This window comes from Coenobita brevimanus, chromosome 101 (assembly GCF_032717465.1).
Source record: "Coenobita brevimanus isolate Jiangsu-jjx chromosome 101, ASM3271746v2, whole genome shotgun sequence".
Taxonomy (NCBI): Eukaryota; Metazoa; Arthropoda; class Malacostraca; order Decapoda; family Coenobitidae; genus Coenobita; species Coenobita brevimanus.
Window position 1 is genome coordinate 67002301 of NC_137054.1, and position 16288 is coordinate 67018588.

A 16288-nucleotide genomic window follows, 5' to 3' on the forward strand; every position below is an offset into this window, starting at 1 on the left:
AGAGTTTACTGATGCGTAGCGTACAGAATTATTCGCCACGGAAATGGTGTTATGAATCCTACCAATACGAGCCTTAGTATGCCGTGTTTGGTGACATGGGGTTCTGTAGTTTCACTGGTTAGAACACACTTTTCCTCATTCATATCAATCCGGTCAACTGTGGCGTCCTTAAATCTCTCAGCCTCCTATGACTTCACTCAGCTGAATAAAATCGTCTGGCCTTAGCTGGAATGTCATAATAAATTTGTCCTAATCATGATAATGTTAATGGTCGCAGTATTAATTTCCTCATATTCCTGGGACTCACTCAGTTCAGTAAAATCACATATGGTAGCTGGAATATAAGAAGTGTTTCAGCTCGTAAAGGGTTAAATTGATAAAATGGGGTTCGTAATGGCAACATGGTTACAGTATATCTGGCCTATAATCAATCAACATGTAATCAGCCGCTTACATGTTACGAGCATGAGATACTTGCTGACGAGAGTGAGAGTGGTGTGTATTATCTTAAGCATCCTTGTCAGTGAAGCTAACGAAATCTAGTTTGAAACTCTCTCTCTCTCTCTCTCTCTCTCTCTCTTTCTCTCTCTCTCTTACATATACTGTATATGATTAAAACCTTTCCTTTTCTACAGACGCATAATGTCCTCAAATTTGTCATATATTTTAAGTAAAATTAAGTTTAGTTCTATAGTCTTCAGTGAGTGTTCAGCAAATCATTCCTCCAAGTGATGCAGTGTTATCAGTCAACGTAATCAGTTTACTATCAGGTAAAACGATTATTGGAATATTATGATTTCTCCTAATCAAATATGTTTTCCATGACTCAAACAGTTAATTTGGGTTAGGTCAGTTTTTCGTAACGACCAAAGGATTTAATAAAAAGATCGGGTAATGCACATCCTACCCAAGCCGTCAACAAGAAAGTAAGTACGGTAAATAAAAAAGAAGAAGTGAATTTTCATCTGGAGCTCAGCAGGAGGAAGACGTTATCAAGCAGTCACCACAGCAGAAGCAAGCAGATTGGTGACTGGGTATTAAAAAAAACTAGTGTGATCAGCGCCCCTACCCATGACTCACTCTGTTATATTAACCACTAAGTAATCTGCGTAATGTGAACATAATCAAGGACGCAATAATTATCATGGCTTATCTCTTATCAGTATCGGTAGGGAATCCAGGTGATGATAACATAGCAACCAAAAATAAGCAAGAAAAATATTGATCAAAGTAATGGCAACTCTTACCTTTTGAGGAACCTAAGTTATATTACTTTTCAGATATGTACATAAAAACTTTGACAAAGCTATGGATTCCTCTTTCGACTAGCTCTTACCTCTCCACCCTTCATTTCTATACTCCCTACTCTCCTCCACTCTTCTTCCCTCCACCCCTACCTCTTCACTCTTCCATCTCTCCACTTCTCATCCTTCCACCTTTTCTCTCTCCGCCCACACCTCCCCACCCTTCACCTGTCCTATATGTCCACTCCCCCCTCTCCCACAGCCATCACCTTTCTTCCCCACTCCTTACCTCTCCTCTGCTCTCCTCTCCACCCCTACCTCTCCATTCTTCACCCTTCAGCTCTTCCCTCTCCTCCCACCTCCACCCCTTCCCTGACCCATTACCTCTCTCCTTTCGTCACTTTCCACACATTCCTATTCACCTGCATTTTCTGCCACAGTTCCTTTCAAATTTCTAGCTTTGCATTTCGATGTTTTTTTTTTTTTTTCTGGGGACACTTTGCTTTATTAATTTTGGAAGAACTTTTGGGTCAGCTAAACTGTCACTAGAATCGCTTAGGAGGTGGGTTCCTTACATCTCTCCCATAGCGACTTACATTTTGCATCTAAATCATCTGGAGTGTTGATTATAGCATTCTAACAGCGAACTAGTTGATATAGGTAACACACACCGAAGCAAAAATAACACCCAAGGGCTTCTAAACGCTCCATATGTAAAAATGAACTAGTATGGCAGAGGTGTTAAATAACTTCCTAAACTGACGATAATAATTTTGATCGCAAGTGTCGCTTCGTAGGTCCGGGTCCTTGTTAACAATGGGAAGCTTCGTAACACCTTTTCCTAAGTGATTTGTTTTGTATACTACGTCATAATATTTTCGTATGGTATTTATACCTTTTTAATAGAATACTTTGTATCACTAACATAGAAGAGTACTAAAGAGGAACGTACCAAATAAATCGCTGAGGAAGAAGTGTAGCGAAATATCCAGATCAAATGAGAATTCAGCCAAAAATGTCAGGAATCTAACCCAACGCTAACTAGGTCTTGCTTAATTGCTCACTATACTCTGTTCACTTTTTCTTGACCTAAAATTGGCATATTTTCCATAATGAACAGTAGCAAAGGATAAGGGATGAAAGATCAACACTAAAAACATGTTGCTAATTAAGAAGAAGTGGTATGAAAAGGCTGTAGTGTAGTATTGCTCTGTTCTACCTTTGAGCTACAGAAAATTAGCTACAAAATGACAAAAATCTCTCCTAAAATATGGCGGACGAACTACAGTAATCAAAAGGGGTGCAGATACATTTCAACAGGTCTGACAGGTGTATTACAAAAACTGAGAGAACAAAGGTAAGCAAGCCCTGAACTTTTGGCGGTCATTTATGGAACACCTGTAACTGTTAGGTTCGGCCGGCATCCCACATTACACAGCGTAGTCAACAACGGTACAGAAAGGTCAGACATGTTCTACCATCATCGCATGCTTCAGAAATTATAATAAATTAAAGGCGGGGCGAGGGCGGCTTGTCCAGACCTTAGCGCTCTGTTTCAATAATGCAGCCGTGAAATCGGAGTGTATTAAGGACTTCTATTACATCCAAGAACATCAGCGAAAGGACAAAGAGTTCTTCTTGCCGGATATTCAGCCTTTCAGACTTTTAAGCTTTATGCCATGAGTACGTTTCGGTGTTTTCACACTAAGAATTTTGACCCCTTCATTACGATTGCTTCGAGTTAGTTCTCGCTGCTTCCAGATCATTTTATCCATTTTATGAAAGCTAGCCATTAGTGAATCGGTAAGGGAAGGCTATGTGAGTCCTCCAGTACGAATTCTCTCAGAAACAATAGTCAGAAAGTAGCATTAACCAAATATCAGTACGTACTCTGTTTGAAGGAGTGAATTAGTAAGCTGACACAAGCAGCAGAATACGTCTAATATATTTGAAACTAATTTTTGAGCAGAAACTTAAACCTACCATGTTGTCAACAAATATTACACCTTCCTCAGTCAGTGTATGTCATTTTCATTATGTTCTCGCTGCTGTTCAACGTTTCTGTTTTGGTAAGGAGGGCCCCCTAGTGGTGAAAGGGTACATGTAGTCTAACTCTCCGTTTATAATTGTGCGCGGCAGCAAACATGAAAAGGACGTCCTCAGGATGAAAGTGCTTCGGAGAGAAGAAAATAGTAATGGAAATCGTTTCTGTAGTTCAATCTTGCTGCCACCAGACTGTTCTCTTCAGCTTAGGAAAGATAGCGTAGTGAAAAGGTTAATGAGGGCTACACGCAACTCCTCCAGGCCAGAAAGTCTCTCCTAAGCTGACCAAAACTGAGGAAGTAAGATGAATGATAGAATACGTCCTGGGAGTTAAGGCTCTGAAGTGTATCCATGACAGAGAAAGGGTTAAAGGCCAAGTAAGGTAGGTTGGAAGCTTGCGTCACTTACCAGTTGATCTCTGACTTGTCGTCCCTCACGTCACTGTAGGCGTCACGGAGCCCGTCACGGTCGATCTGGGTCATGGACATCACCTGAAACACAAGCTACATTTCAGTACAACACTTACCCGGTACCACACTTCAGTATGACAAACCACACTAGTACAAAACCACACTGTCACACATCACAACACAAACCACATCAATAAAACACAAACCTCGCTAGTGCAACACAAACCTCACCAGTGCAACTCAAACCTCACCAGTGCAACTCAAACCTCACTAGTGCAACACAAACCTCACCAGTGCAACACAAACCTCACCAGTGCAACTCAAACCTCACTAGTGCAACACAAACTACACATAGTACAACACAATCCACATCAGAGCAACGCAAACCACACTTCAACAAAAAGGTCACACTGGACGAGTCTACAGATCTAAGGAATGGTAATGTTGTCCCTCCCGACCAGAAACTTGAGTTGCGTCTCTGGGTTTTTAATACTTGGGCTGATAGGCACGAAGAAGTAAACAAATCAGGTGCCTCTCTCCTCCTTTCCTAGTTATTTTTTTTAAAGCATGGAGAAGATAAAAGTTTCTAATACTCCTTCTTCCTCTCTGTGAATAAAAATGTTAGTTATAAGAGGAAGCTGATCGTTAACTCTGAATCAGGATCCCTTGACGAAAACTACAATGTAAGAGGTGATTAAGATTAATAAAATACAGTTCCGCGACAGCAACTGACTTTTCGAACCGGCAACCAGTGTGTGTGTGTGTGTGTGTGTGTGTGTGTGTGTGTGTGTGTGTGTGTGTGTGTGTGTGTGTGTGTGTGTGTGTGTGTGTGTGTGTGTGTGTGTATGTATGCATGTATGTATGTGTGTGTATGTATGCATGTATGTGTGTGTGTGTATGTATGCATGTATGTGTGTGTGTGTATGTATGCATGTATGTGTGTGTGTATGTATGCATGTATGTGTGTGTGTATGTATGCATGTATGTGTGTGTATGTATGCATGTATGATGTGTGTGTGTGTGTATGTATGCATGTATGATGTGTGTGTGTGTGTGTGTGTGTGTGTGTGTGTGTGTGTGTGTGTATGAATGTATATGTGTGTGTGTGTGTGTGTATGAATGTATATGTGTGTGTGTGTGTGTGTATGAATGTATATGTGTGTGTGTGTGTGTATGAATGTATATATGTGTGTGTGTGTGTGTGTGTGTGTGTGTGTGTGTGTGTGTGTGTGTGTGTGTGTGAATGTGTGTGAATGTGTGTGAATGTGTGTGAATGTGTGTGTGTGTGTGTGTGTGTGTGTGTGTGTGTGTGTGTGTGTGAATGTGTGAATGTGTGTGAATGTGTGTGTGTGTGTGTGTGTGTGTGTGTGTGTGTGTGTGTGTGTGTGTGTGTGTGTGTGTGTGTGTGTGTGTGTGTGTGTGTGTGTGCCCCCCCAAAATCCACACATTTAAAGAAATATACAATAAGATAGTGACAGCAGACAGGGCGTGGCGAACCTGACTCAGTCCTGTAAAAATGCAATTATGTAAGAGCACCACACGGTTTGTCACTCCAGCCGTATGAGTTATATGCGACACTGACATAATCGCCACTGACAAAACTAAAATGAATGTGTACAAGAAAAATTAGAGTAATGTATAATTTAAGAGAGAGAGAGAGAGAGAGAGAGAGAGAGAGAGAGAGAGAGAGAGAGAATGTGGGGGATGGTGGAGAAGAGGAGGAGGAGGGGAGGGTGGTGATGGAGGAAAGAAAACGGGTAATGGTGAATGTGACAACGAAATTTTAGATTGTGATGGGAGATGATGTTGAACGTGCGAGAGGGTAGAGACAGCAGCAGTGAACGTGCCTATAGCTGAGCACAGAAACTTAAACCTTCTCCTTGCAAGTCTCCACCTCACCGCCCCTCCACACGCACTGCTCTCTGGCTCGTGTGGCACAGAAAGAGACTCAGGTGTAACTCTAACCCTTAAGCTGAGGCCAGAGTCAGTCTTCTTTCCGTTTTACTATCAAGAATTACCATAGCCCCATTCCTTGATACCTACACACTGTGTTGCCCATAAGCAGCGGTCATCAAGTGTCAATAAAGATGGTATATTTCACAAGCTGTAAGAAGCAGCTATGAAAGATATACAGTGCGTAGACAGTTAACAAAAAATACCTTACGTACCAGACTTTCACAGTACCGCGAACGGTTCAAATGTGAGGATAATACGGACACGATGAGATTGTGTTTATTGTGTAACTATCGTATCTTCACAGTTTCCATATATAAATTCTTCCATCTACAGGTATATGACACATGAGGCAGAACATTTTGCGAGACCCATGTAACAATTAAGATGTGCCTAAACCAATTAGTTTATTTTCTTAATGGACATTGTCAGGAATTTAAAAAAAATTAAATCCTTTGGGGAAAGTCTTCCAAACTCATGATAATGATAATCATAAGAAAATGGCACACACACACACAAAACGAATATTTTGCATGCAATAACAAGCGCTTTAAATATTGCCATATGCCACAATCGGCTTCTTCCTTCACAAGTCTGCACAATACCATTTCTCTTACCTTGAAATTGTATGTCACTCTTATTCACTCGTCTGGCATCAGTGAGGTTCACATCGAACTGTCAGGTCTCGGAGGTACAGAACAAAAGCAAGACACAACCTACTTTCTATCATTTGCTCGCACTGGTAAGGAGCATCTATTGCTTTGGTAGTCTGTGGTGAAATGCTTCGACAAATTTGATCATCATGAGTGTGGATACTATCAGTTTCATAATTCTCACTTCTCTCACTTTACCTTCAAATTTCTAACAGCAGCTGGGAGGGGAAGCACAAAGGCAACGTCAGTGTAAGGCCCGGCCTACCAGAGTGACTGTTTTTTCGAGCAAGATTCACGAACTTTAAGGAATGAACCGACGCGGCTTCGATGCAGTGTAAACAAACCCCGCAGCTCAGTTTCAGAGGGAGTGGACTGTTTTCTCGAGATATCAGCAACGTTTTTTTTTTTTTTCTTTTCTTTATAAGAAGAATTAGAAGTTTCCTTGAATTTTGATGTTTGTTTAGGCTAGTTCTCTATAATTTGCATTTGTAAGCGTCTTGTGCAGGTGACGAGAAAAGTGCGTTATCAAGAGGGAGAACACCTGACCTACACAAAACATCCGCCGGCATCCGTCCGCATCATCAGCCCCACTTCACCTCAGCCACAATTTACCATTTGTCACACAAGAGGCAACGACCAAGCCTTTCTGTCCTCTTCACTCGTCTTATCTCGTCTTTATCTCCCTCTGCATTAGTACCGTGCATCATTCTATCGGAGTCAGACGGAGACTGGACGCAAGCCTCAAACTCCCTTGTCTCTCTCATGATACGAGATAAAGCTTGTGTTCTTTACCACCTGTCAGATAATATACCCTACAATTTATTTTCCTTTAATTTTATTCACTGTTTATAACCCCTATATAAGCTGCTTTCTCTTGATGTTTAGATAACATGTTCGTGTTTAATGGAAGGATATCAAAATTTCGATCACCGCAGTCATACTAACAGCAATATTTTTCATAAGAGTTAATTTTTAGTCACTGAAACTTCTGTAATAAACATGTAACATTTGAAAAGTAAGTAACATTAGATTTGTAGGTTAAGGGGTCGAGGAAGTTAGAAATGTAGATTAGGCCACATTATTTAATCAGGTTAGATTAGATTATGCGGTCAGCTTAAATTCTGCCGGAAATGAAAGTAACACATAACCTCTTTATTACTCTAACTTGTATTCAGAGTTAAGAACACTAAGATTTCACTGTGAAGTATTCACTGCAAACCTTATTATAGTTTTTTATCAGTTAGTTGATATTTAAATACTAAGATGTTGGAAAGGATGTAAAAATCAGAACCCCGCAACAAGTCGATCAATAAAACCAAAAACTCGTGTAAAAAGGGTCAGACCAAAACATTATTTCCCGGTATTTTCTGCCGTATTGATAAGAAAACATAATCTCAAGTTTCTGCCATAAACAACATCACTCTTGTAACTCCCGAGAACTGTTTACACACACTGACTGCCGTTGGTAAAATTGTGCTCTTGTTTTACCTTAACGAGGCCCACATATTCGTCCTTTTGCAGCCTGTTTCACGCACGTCAGTAGAAGAAAAAGACAAAACTACGGCTTTGCATACTTTCTACATCACTTTTTCCTTATTAACATCGTACTTTAATGTTAATCTACTGTTACAACTGGACAGTGAAGATGAAGACTGCATTTTTAGGCCAAGTTTGGGTAAAATCACTATAGTAGTAGTCAGTTTGCAGTTCCGAATGAACATATCTTGCAGTCACTCTAGCTGTGTATAGACAAATTTATAATGCCAACACACAACTCAGTAAATAATTTAGCTTTAATGACGTAAGATTAGGACGATGGATTAACGAAAATTGCTGGAGAGAGACGAATGAAAGCTGCCAACACTCTCACCAGTCCCTTGGCCCACATTCAGTCCACACACAAAAGAGAAAAATGACACACAATGGGTAACTTACGAATTTTCTTTTCGTTCCTTGATGGAGAAATAAAAAAGGCTGAATCTGGAAACACTGAAAAAAACTGGCGAGAAGAGGTTGTGGAAATAATCACTTGGTGGAGAGGGTAACGGGTGTTGGTGGTGATTGTGATGGTGAGTGGTGAATAGAGCTGTCAGTGGTGAAGAGTGGTGGTGATAGTGATGAGGAGGGAAGGGTGATGAGGTGAGGTGAGTGGTGGAAAAAGTGGTGAAGAGCTGGAGGCTGGGGTGAGTGGTGGCGGTGGGATTTTGATGGTGATGAGGTGGAGTGTGGAGTGTGTGTGGTGTCCCCTCTGCCGGTGACACGACTCTGATGCTTCCCCGCCCACCACCACCACCACCACCACCACCACCACATCCTGACTCCTGATAACAAAAGCTGCCTCGCCCCTCACTACTACCACCACAGCCACCACTATTCTCATCCTCATTTATTACCCAGGCCTCCTCACTGTCACCACAACCACCACCACTCTTCTCACTCATTATTCCCCTCGCCCCTCACTACCACCACCACTACCACCACCACAACCAACACTGTTCCCACTCTCATCACTACCACCACCACCATTCCCGCCTCTTACCATCATCATTACCATCACTACCAACACCATTCTCTCCCACCAGTATAATTAGCCTACTCATTATCACCACCTCTCACTATCACCACCACCGCCACCTATACCTTCAACAGTGTAGTTAGCTTACTATCACCGTCACCGTTACCATCCTTAGTATCCCTAATGCAGTTACTGATTATCACCATCATCCCTTAGTTCATCGGCACTCGTTATCAAAATTGTTATCACTACAGCCGTGCGGTTGTTCTAATCTGACAAAGACCCCTGACTCCTTTCAGCTTAGTCAAACTGGACGGTAAATTTGACTAGTAACGAAGGAGACTCATTCATACGTCACAGCTAAGGCTCACTAAATTTCACAAAGCCATAACGTAGCAGGGGAGATGTGAGAGTAAGTTATTTTTGTCAGATGAAACAAACTAACTGTAACTCCCTTCTCAGCTTCACTGTCAATGCTGTTACTCTCACACCGCCAATCATTTTACCATCGTGACCACTTACCCTCTCCACTGTCACTAATAATTTACTCTGTCTACTCCTGAACAACTTATTCTCTCCACTCTCATTAACAACTTCCTCTCTCCACTTAATAGCGACTTACTTTCTCCACTCTCATTAACAACTTACTCTCTCCACTTAATAACGACTTACTTTCTCCACTCTAACAACTTACTCTCTCCACTTATTAGAACTTATTTTCTCCACTCATTAACAACTTACTCTCTCCACTTATTAGAACTTATTCTCTCCACTCATTAACAACTTACTCTCTCCACTCACTAACAACTTACTCTCTCCACTCACTAACAACTTACTCTCTCCACTCACTAACAACCTACTCTCTCCACTCACTAACAACTTATCCTCTCCACTCTCATTAACAACTTACTCTCTCCACTCACTAACACCTTACTTTCTCCTTCCTCATTAACAACTTACTCTCTCCATTCTCATTAACACTTTCATGCTCGTGTCAACTCTACCACTTTATTTTGGCAAACACCAGAAGAGTTTATTCAGTTGAGGGAGCATTTAAGAATCTGAGTGTCAGTTACTTCCATCATCAATAAAGGCATCAACATATATTGCCTCGGTCTGTAACTACAATCTCCAGCACGTCCTGTTCCTCCTCACTACTGACTCCATTGCCACATCTATCACCAGTCATTATCAATACATTACCAACATTCTACTATTCTATCGAGTAGAAAAACAAAAGGAAAATGATAATTCTTAAGCTTCTGTGACTCATTCTCATCTGAACAATATCGTCTGGTGTTACCGTGAAGTGCTAAAATAGAGTTACTCCGACAATGAAGGGGTTGCTGGTGACTATTAACACTTTCTGACTCCTGTACTCACTCCTAGCTGAAGAAAATCGTCCAGCTTTAGTTGAAATGGAAGACTAAACATGCCCCTTAGTGCTGCCATTATAACCCTTAGATTTCTGTTATTCATCACCGTCAATACTACTGATTTAAACAGATCGGCGTGGGTGTAATTGTAAGTGTGGGTGTAGTGGGAGTGGGTGTAGTGGGAGTGGGTGTAATGAGGGATGATGTGAGTGTAGTGGGGTGGGTGTAGTGAGGTCTGATTGAGTGTAATGAAAGTTGATGTGGATGTAATGGGGGTGGGTGTAGTGAGGGTTGATGTGGGTGTAGTGGGGTGGATGTAGTGAGGGTTGATGTGGGTGTAGTGGGGTGGATGTGAGAGTTGATGGGAGTGTAATGGGGTGGCTGTAGTGAGGGTTGATGTGAATGCAGTTGGGTGGGTGTAGTGAGGGGTGATATGGGTGTAGTTTAGTGGGAGTAACGGCTTGGTTGGCTGGTCTGGCCGTGGGTGTGGCAGTGGGAGTAGGAGAAGAATAAATGTTGCAGGAAAGACATTAATTACTAAGCCGTCGCTGCAAAACACAAGAAATCGCCTGGCGGAGTGGAAAAGGAACATTATATATATATCGATTACCCCATATATATAGATGACTGATATAGGTGGAGGTATAAAGGGGAGAAAAAGTGTGATGTGACGGGTAAAGGTGTGGATATGGGCAGGTAAGCGTGAGTATATGAAAGAGAAAATATATGTAGTGTGTACTGCAGAAATATATATATATATATATATATATATATATATATATATATATATGTAGGTAAATATGCCCAGGTGTGTGTGTATATATGTGTAAATGTAAGCATATGTACATGAACGATAGAGAGGTGTGTACGGAGGTGAAGATAGGCGAGTAGATGTGTGTCAGTGTACGTGTCAGTGTGTGAAAATGTGAAGTGTAAGTGTAAATGACGTAAGGGATTTGGGTGTAGAAAAGTGTAAGTGTTAGGAGTGTAAATATCTGTAGGTATAGAATAGGGTATGTCTTAGGGATGCAAAATGTGTTCAGGTGTAAAAGAGAAGTGTAGATGTGAAAGAGGTGAGCAGGTGTACTGGTGTAGGGGTAGAAAAGTGTACATGTAAGGGATGTAAGAGTAGGTGTGTGTAGATATAATGATGCCCAGGGGGGGTAGTTTCCGTTAAGATGCTACCTCACCGAACCTCCACCCTCTCTAAGCCTTAAGGACATTCCTCACGCCGTATTCTTAACACACTAGCACGCAAATTACAGATTCTCTCTCTCTCTCTCTCGACGAATTTTTCATAATTCTGACATCTGGAAAAAGGTGATTGTCACGACCATTCTAACCCAAGCCAAGAGAGGACTTCTAAAAATTCTCAAATATCATCAAGCAAATTTTACATAGATTTGTAATGTTAGGTTAGACTAGCTTTTGTAATTTAGCTTCGCCTAGATTTTCGTCCTTTTACGACTTATTTCGCGTAGCTCAGTGCCAGAGGAAGCAATATTACGGCTCAACATCCTTTCCGTAGCGTTTCTTCGTGACTAGCATCATGTTGAAGTGTTAATCTATTGCTATTAACTCAGGCTTCAGGATTACATTAAAAAGAACGTGGCAACTAACAACAGGGTTCACTGACGAGGATTCAAGATGGAGAGTTGGCAATTTTGGGCCAAGTTAGAGCAAAAGGAGTATAGTATTGGATTTCTGTCAAGGAAATGTGTCACAATGCAAAGAGATTAAGATATTTCTGTCCGAGTAACTATTTTGTATTTTATTTTATCTGTCTCTAGATGAATTTATCCAGCTTAGGAGAGAGAGAGAGAGAGAGAGAGAGAGAGAGAGAGAGAGAGAGAGAGAGAGAGAGAGAGAGAGAGAGAGAGAGAGAGAGAGAGAATACGAAGAGATAAAACATTTCGGTCGGAGTAACTATTTTGTATTTTTAGCAATCTGTAGACGAATTTATCCAGCTTAGAGAGAGAGAGAGAGAGTGTAGGACAAAGTTACTGCTGTCCTGGAATCGCCCCTGCCAACGACCCATTAGTATTGTTGATTAAAGATAGAGTGAGGGGGGTGGGGGGTGTTCCATTACTCTCTCTCAAGGGGGGGGGTTATCAGCTGCCACGCCCCCCCCCCACACACACACACATTTTACTCGTGACCACACCCACACACCTTACTGCAGTCAATTAATACTTGTATACGTCATACAACAAATCCCTCCTCTTAAATCACGCACACAGACATATGTTCAATCATACTCCTGCACACACACACACACACACACACACACACACACAGTCTCTCTCTCTCTCTCTCTCTCTCTCTCTCTCATTTGATACGTCGCAAGCTGAACACAGTAACATGGCTATATCGTGAAGAGAGGTTTAGTAACTTCAGCACTATTACCACTGTGGCTCTTGCATCTACTCAACATGGACGGTGGGTATTGGTGCCAAAGTGGTGGTATGTGAAGGAATGTGGCATGCAGGAGGATCGTTAGACCTTAGGAAACGGGGTATCAAGTGTGTGGCCAGAGTCGGAAAAAAAAAAATGATGAGGTACTGTATATTCTATTCTTGTTACCACCAAACGATTTTCTTTGACTCTGAGGAGGTTTTTCGAATTAACGGGGTGATATATAACATTTAATAACCCCACCACTACAGGGGGCTCTCCTAACCTGAACTAAATCGCACGGAAATAACAAGAATAAATTTAAAAAAAATCGTAGTGCGAGGTTATGGGTTAATTCCTTTCAAACACTATCAACCCCTTCCCTCCGATGGGGTATTTTCAAAGTCTGCTCTTACTGCCTTCAGACGGTTTCATTCAGCTCAAGCTTTCCCGTACTGGAGGGGTTAATAAAGGCTGTATTTAACCCCTGTAGTTCCAAAAGCCTCTCATTGGCCAAATAAAATAATTCCGAGATAGCAAAAATTGAATAAATAAGAGGAAAAATACGTGTGCAGATTACAGAGAATGCTTATCACTCTTTATCCAGTACGGAGTAAATATTAACCAGCTTGACTATCACCCCAGAGTAAAAACGTGTTCGGTTCACAGCCAGGCGTCACGATAACTGCAGATAAAGCTGATAACATGACTTCCACACCGAATTTGTAGGTTTCATCATCAGCAGCAGCAGCCGCCTGCGTCAGACCACCACAGGGCAAAGGTCAGACATCTCTCCCAGTAATCTCCACCGCATAGACAATTTCACTTATCCTCCTTGATCTTTACTTGCCTTTTACTTTCACTCCATCTTGTTCACCCTTTCATTTCCACTCCTTGTCTTTCACTCCATCTTTCTCTCCCCTTCCCTTTCACTCCATGTCTTTTACTTCATTTCCACTATTGTATCAGGATTTCACTGATCCTTCTCAACTTTTGTTTACGGTATCCCTTCCTTTCACTCCATCTCCGAGTGGAAGAGATGGGCAATGAACAGGAAGGTAGAATGAAATCTGCAAAAAAACATGGTGAGAGGAAGAGTTAGGCAAAGCACAAGGCGGTGGAATGAAATCCACGAAAAACAAGAACATGGCTGAGGGAGGTAGTGCAAGCTTTATGGAATTGAAGTCTATGATTCCCATGAACGGACTTTTGTATCTTAGTTTAACAATAGTCGATTTTGCCCAGCCTAAAGGAATACTGTACCCCATTTACTCTAACTTGGCCTAAAATTGCCATCTCTCCATCTTGAACCTGAGTTTTAGGAATACGTTAAACACACTAATATAATGCGAGTCACGAAGAAGTGCTTTGGAAAGAATGTAGAGCTGTAGCATTATCTTTTCCTGCCCCTTCGAGGCGTAGGGGGCCGAGGCTAGGCTAGATGACTGTCCTTCTTCCCCTGGTGGTATTATATGGTCGAAAAGCCTTCATTAACCTATTCAGAACTGAACCTATGGAGGGCCGTCACTCTGATAGGGAAGTTCTGACCACTAAACCTACAGTGTTCCATCCATTCACTGCATAAAGCGCAGAATCAGCTTATCATTTATCTGACTACCGGGATGCCCACTTTATCTTACAAAGGCTTTTTTTTCTTTTTCTTTATCAAAATACTGCTAAACTCTGGTACGTTATTGATATTTTCGGCGATACTGAATGTAACTATCTATCTGTCTATCTATTGCCAGACGCCATAATCTCGTAAGGCAGCGTTTCTTAACCTTTTCCGACCTCAGCACCCCCTGTAATAAGGTCTCAGTCCAGCCAGCACCCCTTTACATGTAGTAGCTGGGACTACAGTTGCTACACTACTGCAGGGTTAAAGTAATGTGAAGTACTGCCTAACAGTTTGTTTTATACATTCTCAAAAAAAAAAAAAAAAAATCAAGGATGCCAATACTAAGCAAAACCAATAAGAAAAAAAAAATAATGCAGCATTTTCCAGCACCCCCTAAAATTGATTTCAGCACCCCTGGGGGTGCTAGCACCCCAGGTTAAGAAACGCTGCCGTAAGGGGTGGCCATTTGACTTTGAGTTATTTGTTTTACAGGGAGGGGCACTAACCCTCCACCAACCCACTTGTTGATACGTAGGGAGCACGTATGGTTAGGTTATATGGTTACCACCCAGCGTTGTAAATGGTTTCTTGGCTTAGGAAACCATTTGGCTTGTCACTCAATGTAAAGCCACCTGTAAAGGAAAGAAAAGCAATAAGAAGTGACAAGAAAGATGGGAGAAACAGGAAGAGAGGAGGACAGGCACAAAAAAAGAATGATAAAGGCTAAGGAAGAAGTAGGAAGCACTACATCAAGTGAGTGGACGATGGTCGCCACCACCTACCTGAATGTAACTAATTACATTAATTTAAGAGTTAAGCGCAGTATTATTCATTATCAAAACTGAGCGCCCAGTGGTGTAATTAAGCCCCTAACCTTTATATCATTTAAGGAGCACTTGCAAATATTATCATCATCACTTGCTTCAGAAACCATCATCTATAATTGGAAGGTTTCTTTACAGCTTCGCATCCTGTTTTAATTATAAGACCATTAGTGTATTCCTCCCTCGCCCTCTCCTCCCTCCTACAGGTTACATAAGAGCTACTAGAGAGAGAGAGAGAGAGAGAGAGAGAGAGAGAGAAAGAGAGAGAGAGAGAGTGAGTAGGAGTAGGAGCAGGAGGAGGACGAGGAGGAGGTGTGTGACAGCGTATTGGTAATCACTGGGAATATAGGTGTGTGTGTGTGTGTGTGTGTGTGTGTGTGTGTGTGTGTGTGTGTGTGTGTGTGTGTGTGTGTGTGTGTGTGTGTAATCCCATAACATTCTCTCTCTCTCTCTCTCTCTCTCTCTCTCTCCACCGCCCCCACCACTATCACTTCTACTCCCAGCATTGTCCATTGTTGCTACTTAATTATATCACTGTATCTTTTATCACTGTGGAGAGGAACAGCTGATAAAACACACACACACACACACACACACACACACACACACACACAGAGGGGTTGTAATGCAGAATAGTCAAATGACCTTATGGTTCCTTGCAATATCTCAAACTAATATCAAATTCACAGCACCAATACCCACCGCACGATGCAGTATTTTCCACCACCCATGCAACTCTCACCATCATCTTGCATTGAACAGAGTGAAGCAATATTGCTCTGTCTCACGAAATATATTACATTTTTGCAGCATGGTATGTGATTTACGCTGTCAGTGAGTTCCATTCATGTACACACACACACACACACACACACACACACACACACACACACACACACGGCAAATTAGGTTAGCCAAGTTCAGCCTCATACGTTTATACAGCCACTTTCACAAATGCACACACAGTCATACACATACATAAAGTCATATACACACACGTACACACATAACGTCTATTTTCGCAGGTGACCACACCCACACACCTGACTGGCCTCATTTAATTAACCCCGTGGTGGCACACACACACACACACACACACACACACACACACACACACACACACACAACGTCCTTTAGCCTGACCCAACACCTGTGAGTCACCTGTATAGATGTAGGTCACTGAGGTTGTCTTATCCCGCCCTACAAGCTCAACCCACCTTACGTCACTTCCAACACTCACCACTGACACTGCCTCAGT

The 16288-nt window shown here is 41.8% G+C and overlaps 1 protein-coding gene across 2 annotated transcripts in view; it reads right to left on the reverse strand.

The window, feature by feature from the left end:
• The window catches only part of LOC145414978 (coactosin-like protein), a 94124-nt gene that overhangs the window by 19780 nt on the left and 58056 nt on the right, over nt 1-16288 (reverse strand). For both annotated transcript variants that reach the window (XM_080284393.1, XM_080284392.1), the window contains one exon: nt 3696-3778. In XM_080284393.1, coding sequence (XP_080140519.1) covers nt 3696-3778 — 83 coding nt within the window. The remainder of the gene's footprint in view (nt 1-3695; nt 3779-16288) is intronic.